This window comes from Sphaerodactylus townsendi, linkage group LG09 (genome assembly GCF_021028975.2).
Source record: "Sphaerodactylus townsendi isolate TG3544 linkage group LG09, MPM_Stown_v2.3, whole genome shotgun sequence".
Lineage (NCBI taxonomy): Eukaryota > Metazoa > Chordata > Lepidosauria > Squamata > Sphaerodactylidae > Sphaerodactylus > Sphaerodactylus townsendi.
In genome coordinates this window covers 85,705,214-85,724,321 of record NC_059433.1, presented here as the reverse complement: position 1 = coordinate 85,724,321, position 19,108 = coordinate 85,705,214, and the positions used below count along the sequence as shown (strand labels likewise).

The window sequence follows — 19,108 nt, the reverse complement described above, 5'->3', positions numbered from 1 at the left end:
ACTAAAAATGGGTGCTAGGCTAGAAATGCACATCAGAGAATCTCATGAAAGAATGTGGACAGTTTTTTTAAAACAGAGCCATGCTTGCAGAGACCAATCAGGGCAAGCTGAGCTAGGTCATGTGGATGCATCAGTGACAATGTGATAGGTCAGATCATCATTAGAGTGCCTGCGCCCCAAAAAAGAGTAATCATTCCCCATGTCACGACTGATGTGAAACCCCCCCCCCCCGAACAAATTATCTCCTGTGCAAACAAGATGAAGCTGACTATACTGAACAAAAACAATATTTGGAAGAGAGATGCATGAACGAAATTTGTGGAAAACAATTGGATTGGCAACATCTAAAATATGGGTTAAATGCAGTGTGCAGAAAAGGCCACTGCTGTAACTTCACCACACTCCTGTTGCAGCCAAAGTGCCCACCTAAATATTGCTCCTAGAGGACAGGGGTATGGTGTGTGTGGGGAGGGGGGGAAATGGATAAATGCCTCTTCAATCCATGAAAATCTTTCACAGGATCCAGCCCACTGAGCTCTCTCTCCACCCTTGAAGTAATGTGTAATACTTCACTTACTGCAAACACAAAGCACAGCATGAACATTCAACAATAACTTCTATTACCAAGGAAACACCATGCTAAACTGTAACCAAATGTAGGGAATACATGGGCATTTCTGCTAAAGTGGACCATGAATAGAATACTAAGAATCAGGCTGTCAGCGGGATTTACTTCCAAGTGAACAGGCGTAAGATCAGGTGGTGGTGGAAAGTGTCGCTGCCAAGTTATAGTGACCCTGTAGGGCAGTGGTTGCGAACCTAAGGCACTCCAGATGTTCATGGACTACATTTCCCATCTTCATCGTGCTTGAACAGGATGATGGGAATTGTAGTCCATGAACATCTGGAATTCCATAGGATCACCACCACGGCTGTAGGGTTTTCAAGGCAAATTAAAAACAAAGCAAACTTAGATTTCTTAGAACTTCCATGTAAATAATAACCAGTGTTGACTCTGTTCAACTTCCAAGATCTGACACAATCGGACTAGCCCAGGCCATCTAGCTAAGGGCTGAAATCAAGTAGCTGTGACACAGTTACCAATTTAGGACCAACTAAAGTGATCAAATAGAGAGCTGGCTTTTGGATTTCACAGAATTGCTCTCAGTCTGTATGCTAAACAAACAGGCATCTTCAAGACTGAATTCAGGCCAAGAAGTGTTAAATATAGCTAACATTTTATAAAAAAGGCTTGGAATAATTATAATTGTAAAGCCTCAGGATAAATCCAGGTAACAAAGAATACTTATTATTGAATATGTTAAGATTTCCTTGCAGGTATGTGCTTTCATCAAAATCAATCTGTGATGTATGTTGCATAGTCAGAGATACCCCTTTGAAAGGGGTACAGAACAAGCTTGCTGTCTGAGATTCAGTCATCCTGAGATTCCATCTGTATGATCAGCTGCCCGTGTGATTTATAGTGGAGGGTGTGTGACCATTTAAGAGCCATTTAAGAACAGTTGGTTCTATACCCTGCTTTCCTCTATCTTAAGGAGTCTCAAAGCTTAAGGAGTCTCGAAGGTTACCCAGCGGGCTTCATGTGGAGGAGTGGAGAATCAAACCCAGTTTTCCAGATTAGACTCTACCTCTCCTAACCACTACACTATCGTGGCTTAAGAAGGAAGGCTTCTTATGCTAGAAGAAGTCTTCTGATTGGTTGAGTGGAATGGGCAGGAAACAGGCCAGTGACTGAACCAAGGTGACCAGTGAGCTCAATGAGTCAGAGATTTTAACTTAGATCCCCCCAGTTATAGTACAACCCTGTACTGCTCCACAACACTGGATCATCATACAACACTGTGGATTGTGTGCGTTGCCTCCAGACTTGACTAATCAGCATACCGCAGGTTCAGTCTAAGAACTGCACTGTTGCACATGTCACAGAAAGTACAGTTTGTTGGTCTTCTTGGAGCATTGCAATGAAAGTGGCATATGGAGTGGGAATATTCATGTGCAAGTAGTATCTTAAAGTGCTGATATGCTGTTTTGCTCTTACATGTTTCTGCTGTTTCCTATATTTTAACCCATTCAAGGGAGGATGCTGACTTTTGATAGGAGTAACTATTTTTGTAAATGATATTTCTTTACATGAAGAGGGAATCGGGTCCAAGTATTGCAAAGCATATTTGTAATAGATTAGACCTACCATTTACCTATAATAATATATTAATGGAGGTATTTAGGAATGAGCCACAGGTGCTGCCAATATGCAAGTATCTCTTCCTAGAAAAAATACACACAGTTATCTCTACTTTTTTCCAAATCATCAGATACTCACCCTACTTCCATAACATCCTCATAACGTGGGACAGATTTGTTTTTAATGATAGTTTCTGGCTTTCTTCACTTGTCATTTGTTTTAAGAGGGATAGGTTTTGGACCAAATGGGAAATAATTCAACTGTCGGAGTGTCTTATATCTCTGCTCTAAGCTTTGGTTCTTGTCCTTTTCAGTGCTGCTATACGTGAGAAAAGAATCCGATGAAGTGTTTGATGCTTTGATGTTAAAGTGCCCCACTGTAAAAGGACTCATGGAAGCGGTAAGTATATGCCATCCTTATCTTATTTATCTTTTATGCCATTAATTAAAAAGGAAACCTGTATACTCTGCCTTTGCTGGAGGTCGAGCAGGAGACCAAATAAATGAGTATATTATGAGTTTTGCTAACATATGTGAGGGTCAGGGGGATATGAGTTCATGTCAATGGAGCTCAATTTACAGTTTGGCTCTACAGCAGAGAAGATGGTTTCCTGCCCCTTGAAGGAAGAGAATAGCTGTTTCATCCCTGAGCCTATGACAGTGCTACTCCAGCATCCAATCACCTTTCTGATTGGGGGCAGAATGTTGGGGGGGGAAGCACAGCAGGAGAACGTTCTGGTCTGCCTCAGGAAGTTGTCACAGTTGGATCTACCTCAGCAAGAGAACAGTTGAAAGGTAGCTTTGCTGGGTAGCATGGTAGAGTGATTTAAGTCTACCACTAGGAGAGGACGGAATACCTGGTTTGAGGCCTGTCTCCCATAATGGGGAGACTTCATACCAAGACCCTTAGGAAAGAGTAGGCAAATGTGGATGAAATTGTGTGTGTGAAAGGTTCCAGCCTAGAGGCTAATCAGTGAAAGCCTCTTTGCTTCTGAAAGTTTAAAAAGAATTCCGACTGCATTCTGAAGCCATGACTAGGTTAAATTCCTGCACTTTGACGCTTACTACTCTAAGAACATTTTGCAACAGAGAGGAACGTTTGCAATTCAAAACCAGTTAAAACCAGCCTGGTCCTCCAAAATTATAAGAGGCAGTGTGGGTCCCTTTACTTGTTGGGCAGGGCTGCCAAAGTCATTCTTAGGACAGCTGGAGTCTATGAGAGCAAATCTTCCATGAGCGCTCATTCCTATGAGGTGCTGGTTTGTGTTAGCAATGACGAACACAAATGGCAAACAAAGGGTGATTGACAAAGTGACAAGGTCCTTAGCATGCAATTGGAAGTATAGAGGCCATTAACACGGCAGTCGTCAGACTTACAGTGATCATAGCCACATTCTAGAATCCATATTACGTTGCAGATATTCCACATGCCCCCTACACTAGACACCTGTCACACAAGCAAGTACAAGGAACTGATCTGAGTCCTGGGCCAGAGGTCCCTAACATCTGGGCAGCCAATTAATCTAAAGGTTGGGTAAGATCCATTCAACTCCATGGCATGGGGGAGGCTTAGGCCACCTCACAGTCAGAAGGGGTTTGCACCAGATCAGAAGCATGTGCTGTCAGAGCCCAAGGCAGTGGTCCAGACAAAGGTACAGTGATGGTCTTGAGCCAGCAATATAGAGTTGGACTGAATTCAACCAGACCCTGTAACTCTTTGCACCATGAAAAGGCTATTAGAAGATGCTAACCCTGATATTACCAGAGTGGTGGCAAAATTCAGCGCTTATGTTGTCAAAAGGTGTGGTCAAATAGGGTAATAAGGGTATGGAGTCTGGATTACTAATTTTATACCTTGTTTAAATATTATTACAGCTTTTGATTTGAGCTTACATTAAGGTTTTAAATAACAGGCTACTGGAAATTTTGTTACCTCGGTTTTATTCTCTAATTTTAGTCTGGAAATGTAAATGTGGATCTTGTATTTTATACTTGATAACTTCTGGACTATGACTAATCAAGATTGATTGATTGATTGATTGATTGATTGATTGATTGATTGATTGATTGATTGATTGATTGATTGATTGATTGATTGTAACATAATCTGTATTTTACCACTCTTTATATGCCATTAAAGGTTTTGTATTTGTTGTTGTTGATTGATTGATTGATCCTGTAACTCACTGCTCATAGCAATACCAAACAGGCATGACTTAGGGACACATACTGGCTCCAGGTATAGGACCAGAGATTTGAAATTAGAACAAAGATTTCTCTTTTCTTGGACTTGGAGGAAGGGGAGGGGAAACCAAATGAGCTAACAGATATGCTCTTGATGGTAAATCGCTGTCGAGAAAGAGTCCTGGGAATACTTTTAAATAAGGAAGGTGGTAGTTCCATTTAAATGAAGAATCTTGAGTGGAGAAGGCTAATGTGGACTTTCATTCTTTTTAAGGCTCATGTGCTAAAGTACCCAGAAACTTTGTATAACAATTCTCTTGATGAAGATTGATGGTAATGCTGTGCTGATCATGATGATCATAAACCATGATTTTACAGAACCTCCTTTGCTGAGGATTGGGTCACCTGGTGTTAAGGATGGAAGGCAGGTTTTGCAGGCAGTTTCTCCAAATGCAGCATGTTACATTTTTGTATAGATGTGAATGGTAACGGTGCACTTACATGGAAGAAAATAAAGGAATTCAGATTCTTTGTAAGTGGGGGCTAAACAAGATCCCTGCTACTTGGTCATACCAACCCTTGTGAATCAAGTGAGTTCTTACCTACAGAGACCCCCCCCCCCCCCGGTGCTCTTGTTCCCCATCATACCCTAAGAAGTACAATAATGGTCACACCTCCCCCCCCCCCCCGCATGATTGTTTTGGCACTTGAAAAGGCAGGAATTATAAGAGCCCTGCACTGCATGTCTGATCAGAATTGTGCCTTTTCAACATTTTTAAACCACTTTAAATTGGCAGCAGCAGTACCCTCTGGGTGGGCATAAGGATGCCATCACATCTTGCTTAAATTACAGGTGTAAGGGTACTGGCTGGATATTAGGGAAAATAATTTTACAATAAGAGTAGCTCAGCAGTGGAATTGGCTACCTAAGGAAGTTGTGAGTTCCTCCTCTCTGGCAATCTTCTAGTGTTTAGCTGAACGAACACTTGTCAGGGAGGCTTTAGGCCGGTGGTGGCGAACCTTTTCGAGACTGAGTGCCCAAATTGCAACCCAAAACCCACTTATTTATTGCAAAGTGCCAACACGGCAATTTAACCTGAATACTGGGTTTTAGTTTTAAAAAACCGGTTGGCTCCGAGGCATGCATCACTCAGGAGTAAGCTTGGTGGTAGTTGGTGGCTTTACTTTGAAGCAACCGTGCAACTGTTCCAACAGGTGAATCACGACCCTAGGAGGGTTTACTCAGAAGCAAGCCCCATTGCCAGCAACCAAATTTACTCCCAGGTAAAGGATTGTGCTTTAGTTCTTTAGTTCTTAACAGGGTTACCTACACTGCTTCCCCAAAACTAGGTCTTAGGTTTAATGCTAATAATTGAGCCCAGCGGCCCAACCCAGACTAGATGTGTGCGGGGCGGTGGGGGCAACTCTATTTGCGCGTGCCCACAGAGAGGGCTCTGAGTGCCACCTCTGGTACCCGTGCCATAGGTTCGCCACCACTGCTTTGGGCTGATTGTGTATTGGCCTGTGTGGACCCTTTCAGCAATATGATTCTATTATTCTTGTTCGGCCATCTTTCTCTCATTCTTCCATCCGCTTCCTTCTTCTTGCCTAGATCCTATGGGCACATTTCTGGATTGAAATTTTTACCATTCTGATCTCTTTCATCCTCACAGCAACCCTGTTTAAAATGCATTGGAAATCCTGCTTATCTAAAAGGCAAGCAGGGTCTGAATCCAGCATTATCTGCAGGTCACCAAGCCCCATAGAGCTGATTTATTAAAACTTATTCTTGAGGAGTGCACATCTTTAAATGTCAGAAGTGGCAGTGAGGAAGGATCTAATTTTGCAACAGACCTCCGTGGAGAAGAAACATGGTAGAACTTTGTTAACCTTTCATTGTCACCCCAGCCATTTACTCCTCTATTAACTTTTAACCACAGGCTGCTGATTTTGGCCAATTATGGTGTTTAATCCTTTGTGGACGTTCTTTCTGAGATTAAGGAGCTGGTTTTGGTTACTGAGAAAACCTAGCGCTGAGTGTTTTTTTTTCTTTCCTATCCTCTGCAAGTCAAGAGAGGAACTTTCCTTTTTTATTTTAGCCTAATAACTCAGCAATCCAGAAGAACCGATCTTTTAGCACTGGGGTCCTTAAATGCAATCCTAACCAGATTCGGACCCTTCTGAGCCCATTGAAGACAATGGGCTTAAAAGGGTTTAATTCTGCATAGGAACGCACTGTTCAGTTTAAATGTTTCTTGCTTTGCTGGATCAGTCAGTCAATTGGGTGCAGGCCTGTGTGCTGGCTCTAGTCTTTGCCTTCAGTTCCAGCTCTTGACTGCCAGCATCTGCCAGTGGTCCTAAGCCTCACTATCTAGACCCAAAGACACTGTTCTAGAGATGACCTGGCTGGACCAGCCTGCAAAGTGCAGAACACTGACAGTGAATTGCACAGTTTAATTACTCAATCAGTAAACAAGTATTTACTGTTGTCTATCCCTAACCTATTTCCCAACAGTGTCACTGGATTGCCTGAATTCTAGTATCATGGAAGAGGGAGAAAAATCTTCCTCTAAGTATGTGGTGGTGCAATCTAAGAGAAATAGCAAAACAGTTCCAAAAACATGACAAAAATCAACCTTGGATTTCTTTGTACTGCTTAATTCCCTGAATTCATAGATAGTATGAGTTTTAGCCTGAAACTGTTTGTTCTGTCATGCCTATTTATGAGTCCAAAATGACGAGCTCCTGGTCTTCATAGCTTCACAGTTCAAACATAGATTTAGGAATGTAAAATGAATATTGAAGTAAAAAGGAAGCCAGTCAAAGATTAGAACATATACTATTATGTTCTCTCTATGCTTGTAGCAGTGGAAGGAAAACCATAATTGGAGATTGTTTCCTTAGTCCAGACCCGTAGATTCCTAGATACGGGAAAGTTCCCAGTCTGTGCTTATAGACATGAAGCTCTTTTCTCTCTTTTCACCTCCTCTGCATTCATGGATCTTATAAGGGGTGCTGTCCTCTCTGACAGTGCTGATCACCTGTAGAAATAGGAAGGGAGGGAGGAAGGCGCTGAGACCCACTAGCAAATAGGGGAGCCATATTGGCGAAGATGAAAGCACTGCTCATATGCTGATGGGGGAGGGAGATTTTCGCATGCATCAGTGGGCACAAACCCTATCCTTGCCTTTAAAGATCTCAGCATTTAAATAGAAATGGATTTTCACAGGAGACCTATCTAGAGTCTGCTACTGGAAAATGAAGCAATTAGCTAAGGAAGCTGATGTGTGACCCCCCCTCCTTATCCCCCCCTATACATTTCTGAAAACACAGTAATGTACATGCATTGTGGAAAAGGGCGACTAAGAGAAATGAAAATGCCATTTACGAAATGATGGCATTCCAGTGCTATTAATTTATTCCTGTTTTACACTAGTTTATTCACAACGGCTTCCTCTGTGCATTGATAAGGACTCCCCATGTTCAAAAATTCAGAATGTTATTATTAATGGTATTACTCCTAGTGCTATTGGTTTCATTTATATCCCACCTTTCTTCTTCCACCTTTCTTCTATCGTGGAATGGAAGGAATCATGCATTAGGTTCCCAAGATGTTTTCCATGCAGGCACTGGATGGCCAGACTTAAAGCTGCTTACCTTCAGCAAAGCTGCTGCATCTTGTGCCTATGGACATCAGGGAACAGCAGTGGCGTAGGAGGTTAAGAGCTCGTGTATCTAATCTGGAGGAACCGGGTTTGATTCCCAGCTCTGCCGCCTGAGCTGTGGAGGCTTATCCGGGGAATTCAGATTAGCCTGTGCGCTCCCACACACTCCAGCTGGGTGACCTTGGACTAGTCACAGCTTTTCAGAGCTCTCTCAGCCCCACCCACCTCACAGGGTGTTTGTTGTGAGGGGGGAAGGGCATGGGGTTGTAAACCCCTTTGAGTCTCCTACAGGACAGAAAAGGGGGGTATAAATCCAAACTCTTCTTCTTCTTCTTCTTCCTTGGCTTTGTAGCACAATTGCGCTTCCATCCTAAGCAAAATCCTTCTAAGTCCAGTGAAGTCAATGAGTTCAGAAGGATATAACACTTGAGCTTGGCGGTACTATTAGTACTAATGTTAAAGTTAGTACTAAAGTTAGTACTACTAAAGTTAGTACTAATGTTTTCAAACTAAGAAGTTCATACATACTAAAAAGGAAGTTTCAGTGTTTACAATTTGCACATTTTCGCTCGTTTATCACATTCTACTCCGTAGCCTCCCTAAAATTTTCCATTTCACTTGATTATACATTTTTGTATTTAAAGGTTCTTCTCCCTCTTACAATCACTTCCCAAAAGAACAGTAAGTTTATCTTTCATGTTATGCTTTTCCTGGAGACAAACAGGCACCTTTGAGAATAACTGTTTGTTGTGCCGCGAGGTTTCATAGGCAACTGAGGTCTCCATCAGATGTGTTTAGAAAGACTGCGCACATTAACAATGCAAGAAGCACTCTGAAGGCCTTCTGAGTACTAAACATCTCATCCCTACAGCACAGCTTAAAAAAGGACAATTTGGTTTTTGTAGAACAAGAGCTCCTCCCCCATTATCAGCAAACTGAAAAATGGAATCACATTTCTTTATGGATTCCAAATCTGAAGTCTTCCATTCCAAGTTGTCTGAAAGTCAGAGGCATTCATTCCAGGCAACTGAAACATTCCAGTACTAGGTTCTTTGTGTTTTTGCTTTTAAAACTTAGTATAAGAACCCTTGCATGACTCAGGCTAGCCTGATCTCAGAGGTGGGATCCAGCAGGTTCTCACAGGTTCCCGAGAGTAGGTTACTAATTATTTGTGTGCGCCGAGAGGGGGTTACTAATTGGTGATTTTGCCACGTGATTTTTGCCTTAGTTACGTCCCTCCTCTCAGCAGTAGCGTGCAGAACTTGAAGCAGTCTAGCAGGAGGTGCACCGACGTGCATGGCAGCCTGCGCCTGCGTGCATTCGTTTCCCGCCCAAGGACCGGCGCAGTGGCTGCATCCTTGCCACAGCCCTGCCCAGGAATGAATGCCTGCCCCTGGAATGCCCGGCCATGCCCCCGTCGTGCCCCACCCAGCCCCATTGGCACTACGCCACAGTTTGAATCTCACCACCATGGGAAACTGTTACTAAAATTTTTGGATCCCACCACTGCCTGATCTTGTCAGGTCTCAGAAGCTAAGCAGGAGCAGCCCTGGTTAGTACTTGGATGGAAGACCACCAAGGGATACCAAGGTTGCTACACAGAGACAGGTAATGGCAAATCACCTCTGTTGCCTTGAAAACCCTACAGGGTGATCGTAAGTCCGTTTCTACGTGGCGGCATAGAAAATGCTGAAGACTGAATAATTCAGCCTTGTCTTCAATGTTTCATCTGCAACATCAGCAATTTTCACATTTCTCTAAATGGCTGGTAACTGAGAGCATCTGATTTGCCTTGATTTCTACACATCCCTCCTTTAAAAAGGAACAATTGCATTGTGAAACTGCATCAGTTCCCGAGCCAGTACGTTCAAATCAGAAGTCTCCTGCTTTGTTTTGCCCAGGGACAAAATGTTGTACCATTCATGACCAAGTAAATTAAAATAAGTCAGAGTTGGTGTGTTCCCAAGTCATCTTCAGGTTTGTCTTTGGAGGGAGCATTTATTGTCTTCTCTTTCCTTTTTCCCTTGTCCTGAGACAGAGAGGGATGAAGTAAACTCTAGCTAGCTGCTTGCATTTGCTGCAGATACCTTAAGAGCAAACAGCCTGGAAATTGCTTTTCTGTTGAGTATATTTTATGGTCATGAAAGCCTTGTTAGATTTATTTGGTGGTTGAAACAGGCACTTTTTTCTAACACTTAGAAAACTTAGAAACTTAGAAACAGGCACTTTTTCTAACACTAACACTTCTAACTTCACATGTTTCTGATCAGTAAAACAAGTTCTAGCTAGAATGACAACAAACCCTGTAATGGATTAAAGGCTTTTGGGACCATGGAAATATGTATACTCGCCTCAAAGCATTGCACAGCTTTGCTGAAAAAAATGTTTTACATTTGAGAAATGAGTGGCTTCCCTACCAGTGCATATGTGATATATACCTTGGGCAGTGAAATCTTAAGGGGAGGAGTCAGAGGCATAGCTAGGTAAAATGGAGCCCGGTGCAAAATCTGAGTTTTGTTGCCCCCCCCCCCCCATGTTTGTTTGTGGTTTTGGTATTTTTTAGTGTTTTTCAGTTTTTGGCCTGCAGGGGGCACAGTTTTTAGGCTAGCAGCACCAAAATTTCAGGGAGTTTTCGGGGGACTCTCCTGATGATACCACCCAAGTTAGGTGAGGTTTGGTTTAGGAGGTCCAAAGTTATGGACTCCCAAAGTTATGGACTCCCCATCTCCATTGTTTCCAATGGGAGCTAATAGGAGATGGGGGCTACACCTTTGAGATTCCATAACTTTGGACCCCCTGAACCAAACTTCACCAAACCTGGGTGGTATCATCAGGAGAGTCTCCTAAAGATACCCTGAAATTTTGGTGCTGCTAGCCTAAAACTACGCCCCCTGCAGGCCGAAAACTGAAAAAACACTTAAAAATACCAAAAACACAAACAAACATGGGGGGGGGAACAAAACTCAGATTTTGCACCAGGCTCCATTTTACCTAGCTATGCCTCTAACTCCTCCCCTTAAGATTTCACTGCCCAAGGTATATATCACATATGCACTGGTAGGAAAACTACACATTTTTATAGGCTAATAACTTTTATTTATTTGCAAGTCTGCGATAATCATAAATTAAAAATGTGGAATAGATCCATCCAAAAAGATTTCCTCACAATGGATAGATATTACAGATTTGGTACACATAAAATCCAAAACCTTAATGTTATCTCTCCTACCATCCTATTAATTTGTAAAGGAAAAGGGGAACTGTTTATAGTCATGAACAGCTTGTTTGGGGCGAGCACACTTGCTATCACGGTTAAAAATAAGTTTGAAAATACCTTGCTTCAATCTACTGACTCATTTTTTGTGTACGTGATCCTTTAATCCTTTCGAGGTCTGTAATTCAATTGTGTTGTAATTCGATTCTGACCTGTAAAGGAAAAAGACATTTCTTTTGTTATATTTCCGTATCCTTTTGCCAAGGACAAATCTGCAACAAACAAGCCTCTTTTGATGTGTTCTGTCCACATTTTGGCAAGTTTCTTATATGCTACTGTAATAAAATTAGGAGGAAAGCAGAGATTTTCAGAAGAAATGCCACGGAGCCCTGAAACGGACAGTTGAACGATCTATCATATTTAGTAACTTTATCTGCTCCAGATTTTCATGAACACAAATTGATGGTAGAGCATCATCTACGTGAAACAAACTGTTTTAAGAATACTGACAACAGGGCAAAGGAAAGATAAGCAAAACATTTCAAAAAAATAGTTGTGTAGCTTTTTTTTTTGCTCTGAAAAACTTTTCCAAGATACCCTTATTAATCTAGGCTCAACTCCTTAAATAGGTATCTCATGATTTCACACATCCACACAAAACATTTACAGTTTGTTAATTAATGAGTTTTTGTAATTCGTCTGTTCCAACACATCTGTTTGAACTGCCCAAAGAAGCTGAGCTGTCACTTGGGATCCAAATTGTTCCGTGTTGTCTAGTGTGCTTCGGTTTCTGCTTCAGTCTTATATGCATGTTTTATATTTTGTGAAACATTTGGCTGGTATTTTTTGTAAAGGACAATGTTATGTAAATAAAAATACAAGGCTTTCTTTTAGCATCCTTACGAAGCGCTCTGTGGGACACAGGCACATTTCAGTTGATATGAAAAGGGTTGGATCCAGAGATCCACAGATTTGAGAACCTCAAGTCTTTTCCCGGATTCCCTTCCCTCAGCAGTCCTTTCCAGCCCCTGGAAAGTTTATTCCCTGGGTTGCAGAACCAGTGTGGACCCATGAAGGGAGAGGGAAAGTGGAAAGCCACCCTCTTTTACCTGTTGTGTCAGAAAAGCTGTTTTGATGGAAAAAGCAAAAAGGACCCAGGATCAAATGCTGTGTCCAAGCATTTATGCACAAAAGCTCATCTATGACATCCATGGGGATTTGCAACCTCAATTATCTGTTTGAACAGGCAGGTTTGGCTTATAAGTGTTTGGCTCCTGTTATGGTTGCCCTGGCAACAGACAGCCAGAGATGGTGGCTGATCTGTTGTGAGGTGATAGCATCTCACGGGTCCATTCCAACAAAGGCTTTAAAATGTTTGCAAAATGTTTGCAAAATGTTTTGAAAATAATAGTTTTCATGTTTTTGTTCTGCATTGCTCCAAACCAAAACGTTCTGACGTTTCAGGTTATGTAAAATGTTTTGGCTCCTCCGCACAGAAAATGCTCTCCCACCCTTTTTAAAAAATGCATATGCACAGATTTAAAGCCACAAAAAATTCTCAAAGCAGTACCGATTTTCTGGTTCTCTGATTGGATATTATTGTTGCCTGCTCTATGATTGGCATGCTACCTTGAAAGTCCTGTTGAGCATCTGTGCTTTTTAGTCGGTGTTAGCCACATTTGTCAATTGAATATGGTAAGACTGCTTTGGATATCTTTTTTTCCTTTCCTAAATCCTTCAATTGTTTCTTTTTTTAAAAAAAAAACCAGATTTCTGAGAAGTACGGCCTGCCAGCTGAGAAGATTACAAAGCTTTACAAGAAGAGTAAAAAAGGGTAAGATCATGGAACATTTGAATCACACATAACTAGGCTATGCTAGCGTAGACTGTGGTGGGGAGCTCACAGTGAATCTGGATTGCTGAACTCTGTTATATACCTAAGATGAGCAGTATACCCTAATCTTGACATCTCCTATTTCGCACCACCCACTCCAGGCCTCAGTTGAAGTTTGCCCTAGGGATTTCACGCTGTGAGTTTTCTCACTAGGTGTAGCCAGTGGCTTGAAGTGGGATGCAAGAAACACAACATGGTATTGCTGCCTCAGATTGGTGAACAATCCTGGTGGGGAAGAGAATACCTTATATCAAGGATGTTGCTTGCAATGGTATTCCCATAATGGGCATACTGTACAACTCATAAGTGCATTGTTTATTTACTTTTAACATTATTATTTGGTTTCTAGGCCACCCTTCCCCATACAGGCTCAGGGCAGCTTCAAAGAATAGATCCGTGGTGGCAAACCTTTGGCACTCCAGATGTTATGGACTACAATTCCCATCAGCCCCTGCCAGCATGGCCAATTGGCAGGGGCTGATGGGAACTGTAGTCCATAACATCTGGAGTGCCAAAGTTTCGCCACCACTGGAATATATCAACAGTTATCCAATCCAATCATCTCTATACTAAACGATTGGAGGGTGGACATTATATTAATAATAAGGGGAAAGGAGCAGAAAAGCAAGACAGGACAGGGGAGGATGGGAGGTCAGCTGGCTTAATACCATTGCTGTCCCCAACAAAAGGTCCAGCGGAACAGCTCTGTCTTACAGGTCCTGCGGAACTTCGTTAAAGGAAGTTAGTTCAAGGCAAGTGGTTTGCCATTGTCTTCCTCTGCAGTGTATTCCTTGGTGGTCTCCAATTCAAGTACTAACCCTGCTAAGGTTCTGAGATCGGGCTATACCATGTTGTCTCCCCTCCCATAATCGCGTAATAAAATTCCAGGAGGCAGCAATTTGTGCTGTATCTAAACATTCACACACTCAAAAACTCATTCATGATATCCATGGGGATTTGCAAGCTTATTCCATGGGGATTTGCAGCCTTGGCTGCTAATTTGAACCTATCTTCTGATAACTGAAATAGGAGTTGTTATTAATGCATCCCTTTCCAATTCCAGGATCTTGGTAAACATGGATGATAACATAATTGAACATTATTCCAATGAAGACACTTTCATCCTGAACATAGAGAGTGTGGCAGAAGGCTTCAAGGTCACATTGACAGAGATCTAATCCTGTGTAGCATCTTACTGTTTTAAAAAGGAAGGGAACAGTTCCTCTACAGCCCTGATCGCTCCCTAAGGCTGAGAAAAGAGGGTGTTCTAGGACTTCATGGCAAAGAACCGTATTTCTTGTTGCTCCAGGAAACAAGTCTGACACACCTTCTTGTTAATCTTATTTATTGCTCCTCACTCTGCATTGTGTAAATAATCAGCGGACCTTGGACTTCACCAACTCATCCTCTACTAGGGTGAACAGTGACTTTTTAAAACAAAATCAGCTGTTCGTTATGGAAGAAAACGAATTGGAGGAAACGTGTTCATCCACCTGGGACCATGCAAGCACAATTGCACCATCCAAAATAAATTGCTAGAGAGTCTGGTAATGCAATTCATGCAGAGGTAATGATGGGGAAAGTGGCTGATGACATTCACTTGTGCAAAACTTCCACCAGGTGTTGAATGTGGCGTGTAGCTTAGCCTCGTAGATCCCCCAGAACTTCCCTGCCCAGGGCAATGGGGACTGTTAAGTAAGGCGTTCAGATGTCATGCAATTTGTAAGTAAAACACTATCCGTTTTAACCTTTTGTATATAATGTTTATAATATGTAATAATATATTCTTCCTGTCTGTGTGGATGTGTTTACTGCCCCTCTGTTGCATGCTGGAATGAGAAGATCGCTGTCCAGTGTGCAGAGAAGTTGTTTCTGTACCTTTCGCCCATGGCTTATCCATCTATACTATACTGTTATTTCTCTCATTGTTACACTGGATACATCCTCCACAAGTGTGGAGAAGCCGTGGGATTCTTGGGTTGCACTTGAGCTCCCATTCTCTATGCAATGATTCTTCGTGGACTTCTCATTTGCCGTTATTTACCTTCATTCTTTCTTTGCATTCGTGAATTTTCACCGTTCTTTCCTGTATCACCGTTGGACAGAGTGTGTCTTTTAGTGTGCACAGAGTCACACAGTGTTGTTTAGTGTGTCTTAGGTGTGTGCACAGAGATACGAGGAAGAGCTCAGTGGTAAAGCCTCTTCTTTGTGAGCCGGAGGTCCCAAGATCAGTTCTGTCTTGTTGATCTTGGTGGGTGTCTGGTTTGCCTGACTATGAAGCACCTTCAGGTGTTCATGGGCTCCCCTGCCATGCCTGCTTCTGCTTCTGACATTAGGTTTTCAGAAGAGGCTCCCTTTTCAATTTGCCATGATTTTGGTCCCTTTTTCAAGCCAGAGCCAAAACTGGATTAAGCTGAATAATATTTTTCTGGTTGCAGTGAGGTCTAAAATGTATATCGAGATTTCGGTCAGACCAGATTTGAAATTTGCACAGGACATCTGCTTTGGTATTTCCTCAATTGTCTTAATTAAAGCAAGCAACTAATCACTCAGATCCATTTGTACAATATGCAGATTTCCTTGTTTCAGGCACAGTATCTGCAAGGCATGAAAGTGATCTGGGTTAATTGTGCCAGGAAAGTAACTGCATGTGACAGAATGGGAATTTGACAGAGGTTGCATGGGAAAATAGCTTTTTCTCAATAGTACTTCTGTAGGGAGCTACATGCCAAAGTCCTGGGAGGCCAGATTGGCGTTGACAATTTTTGCGCACTTGTAAATGCTTTGATTACACCCAGATAAGGTGATTCAACTTGACCTCCCCCCTCTATTTGTTTCCTTCGCTGCTACAACCTTTCTGTGTCTTCTACCTGTCCTCACTTTGCTGCACATCTTGATTTTTTGCTTTCTGAGATGTGCAAGTTTCTGTATCAATACATTTTTTTCAAGAAGTGCGGCAGGAATGGAAGAATCATCTTGTTATGAATGGATTTTCCTGTGTCCTTCATTCATTTAAGAAAACTTGGTAGTGTCTACTGATTGGTTACGCTGGACTGTAAATGTAAAACTGTACATGCTCTTTACTTGACAGGTGTAAATGTATATAAATCTTGGCTATAGATGTTTGTAGTATGATTATGTTATTCAAGCTGTCTCATCAGTATCTAGCAGACAGGAGTCTTTTTAATTGCACTTCCATGGATGGGGCTGCTGGTATTTGCTACACTACAAGAATAAATGAAGTTTGCAAAGTCTGTACAGATCATAATAGCATTCCTGTAGTGTAGAGACTGCAGGTACTGGGTTGTCCATCAGCTTCCTTGCAGGTTGAGCTGAGAAACTGAAAACATCTTTTATTTTTTAACTCATTTTTAGCTCACTTGAACCTGAATGTGAAATGAAACTTGCAAATTCTTTCTCAGATTAATTTCAAAGAGCTGCAACCTGTGTGTAGAAATTCAGAAAAGGGAAAATGATGGAAAAGAACTTTTTTAAAAAAACATGCATAGCCTTAAGAATATCCTAATAACACCATTTGGGAGGAACAGTCAAAGCACAAATAGGTGAGGTTTGGGTGGGTTGTATGAATTCTGAGACAGCCACAAAATGGTGCTATAAATATTTTTTAAAAGGGTCACGGAATATAAATTACCTTGACCAAGTTTAGAAGCTACTGATGCTCAAATTTTTATAGTGTAAGTGAACACACATTTTTTCTGGCCAATGAGACAGAAGAGAAGTTATTGTAAGAGGAGAATTTGCTTCAAGCCCCCCAAAATTATATAAGGTTTCATGGAGACAACTTCTTGGAGTTGTCTTTTTAGATCAAGAACCCCATACCCCATAAAAAAGTTATCCTAAATATGTAGTATATGCAAAAAGGATAGGGACTCCTTTTATGTATGCATAAAGTATCCCTTGTGGTCATAGAAGGGTGCTTTGCATCTAAAGCTAGTCATGTTCTGATTTAACCCTATAGAAACAGAGCTGGAAGGAACCTCAGGAGTCTGTAGATGTTACATTAGTGTTTCAGACACTCCAGAAACAGCTGTACATTGCTAGCACATAAGAACTAAGAGACCTTTGAGCTAGAACAATTGTAAAGCTTGGCCTTCTTTTGAGCATTTTCTTTCCTGTGTGCACAATATACAGAAGAAGGGGCAGGCAGCATGGTATAGCCCAGTCATGTCAGATGTTGGAAGCTAAGCAGGGTCAGTGCTTGGAAGGGAGACCACCAAGGAAGACTCTGCAGAGGGAGGCAATGGCAAACCACCTCTGCTTCTCTCTTGCCTTGAAAGCCTCTTGCTGAGGTCACCATAAGTCAGCTGTGACTTGACGGCATTTTACATACACAGAGAGAGTATGCGGATAAATCATATGGGTTGCATTCTTGCAGTAATCTGAGATGAAATTTGGATTGGGCACAAATATAATTGGGTGTTGTGTTCTTCTTGCCCATCCCTCCCACCACCCTCCTCCTTCGAGGCATGTAGCATGATGCAAAACTGCCCCTTTTGATCAAGCTGGGCAATACTCTGTGACACTCTGAATGTTAGCAGTGGAGAAGAAGGAGCAGGAGGGAATCAAATCCAGTTCTCCAGATTAGAGTCCCCTACATTTTACCACACTGGCAGGTGAATAGAGCAAAGGGTGCAGGCGAGCACCACAGCAAACTTATTGTGGGGGACATTAACTGCAGCGTGTTGTGAAGTTTGAATACAGCCGCAATCTTCCCACTGAATTTGAAACCCCCTTTTACCCCTTAGATGGGCTTGAAAGAGCAGGAATCTCTTCTTGGGCTTAGCAATTTTCTTGCCTGTTATTTTTGAGCACAAAACATTTGCTAATAAATAGAAATTGCTTTGATGTGACCATATAAACTGTTCTTTGATTTATTGAGCTGTTTCCCCAACATTTTTCCCTGTTTGTTTTTTGGGTTATTCTTCAGAGTGCTCCAAGAATAGCTCAAGAATTGCAGCTCTGTTTTCTTATTAAAAGGAAGCTACAAAACTGTTGTTATGGATTCAGCCAGGGTTATGCCACAGTACAGGGAGTGAAGAGAGATGTTGCAGCTTTTCGAAAGCGTGGAGCATGAAAAATGTTTGCAACTTCCTTCAACCCTGACCTTTCCCCCACCCACCCACCTGTCCATGCAATGTTTTATCTGGAAAATGATGACATGATACAAACAAGAATGTTTGTGCAAAAAATAATAATCTGTGAGCAGTCCCCATTTCTGGAAAGCAAGGAAGCTCTGTAAACAATGTGTGTTATTTTATTATAAGGAAATAGTTCACATAACTTAATAGTTTTGTAAATGGGAGAGGGGAATCTATAAACATATAAATACAGGTTTATTTTATTTTTTGTACATTTTTAAGAAGGAAAGAAATAAATGTTCATAAGATATAACTACCTATGTGAGTTTCTGCTAATGTTCAACGGAATATTCAGCTCTGCACTGAATCTTTGGGGTGCTGGTGTGAGCTTGAAGAAGCTGGCCTTTCGGGGGACTCTACACTATCTCAACGCATTTACTATCTGGTCTGTTGTCAGGAAATGAAAACTTGCCTCCTGAAAAGGGGTATTGGGTGCCTTCAGCAAGGAGCTGTCTGCCTGCTTCCTCCTGGCGGTATTTGCCTCAGCCTTTTCTTCCTCTGAAGCAAACCGCTGACAGCATATACACACTCCTTTCTGAATTATGGGACTGGAGATGGGAAAAGAAGGTCCACTCTAGTCTGTTTCCAGAAGAAAAACTTCTTGCTACTTTGTAGTAATGCCAACCCCACTCACAGCTCTCCCATTCCACCCCTTCTCAGTTTTCCTCCAGTCCTGGAGACGTATATGTTCCTGCCACTGCTAATGTGGCCATTTTGACGAGACATCAGTGCCAGGTAGGGATAACAACAGCCCTTGCTTCCTGAAGCAAAAGATGTTCTAATGCAGTGA

The 19,108-nt window shown here is 41.9% G+C and overlaps 1 protein-coding gene across 3 annotated transcripts in view; it reads left to right on the top strand.

The window, feature by feature from the left end:
• Nucleotides 1-18,571, top strand: part of GRHL2 (grainyhead like transcription factor 2) — a 98,673-nt gene extending 80,102 nt beyond the window's left edge. For all 3 annotated transcript variants that reach the window (XM_048507774.1, XM_048507773.1, XM_048507775.1), the window contains exons 14-16: nt 2,517-2,602; nt 13,035-13,099; nt 14,223-18,571. In XM_048507774.1, the coding sequence (XP_048363731.1) occupies nt 2,517-2,602; nt 13,035-13,099; nt 14,223-14,337 (266 nt within the window). In that variant the 3' untranslated portion in view covers nt 14,338-18,571. The remainder of the gene's footprint in view (nt 1-2,516; nt 2,603-13,034; nt 13,100-14,222) is intronic.
• The last annotated feature ends 537 nt before the right edge of the window (nt 18,572-19,108 follow it).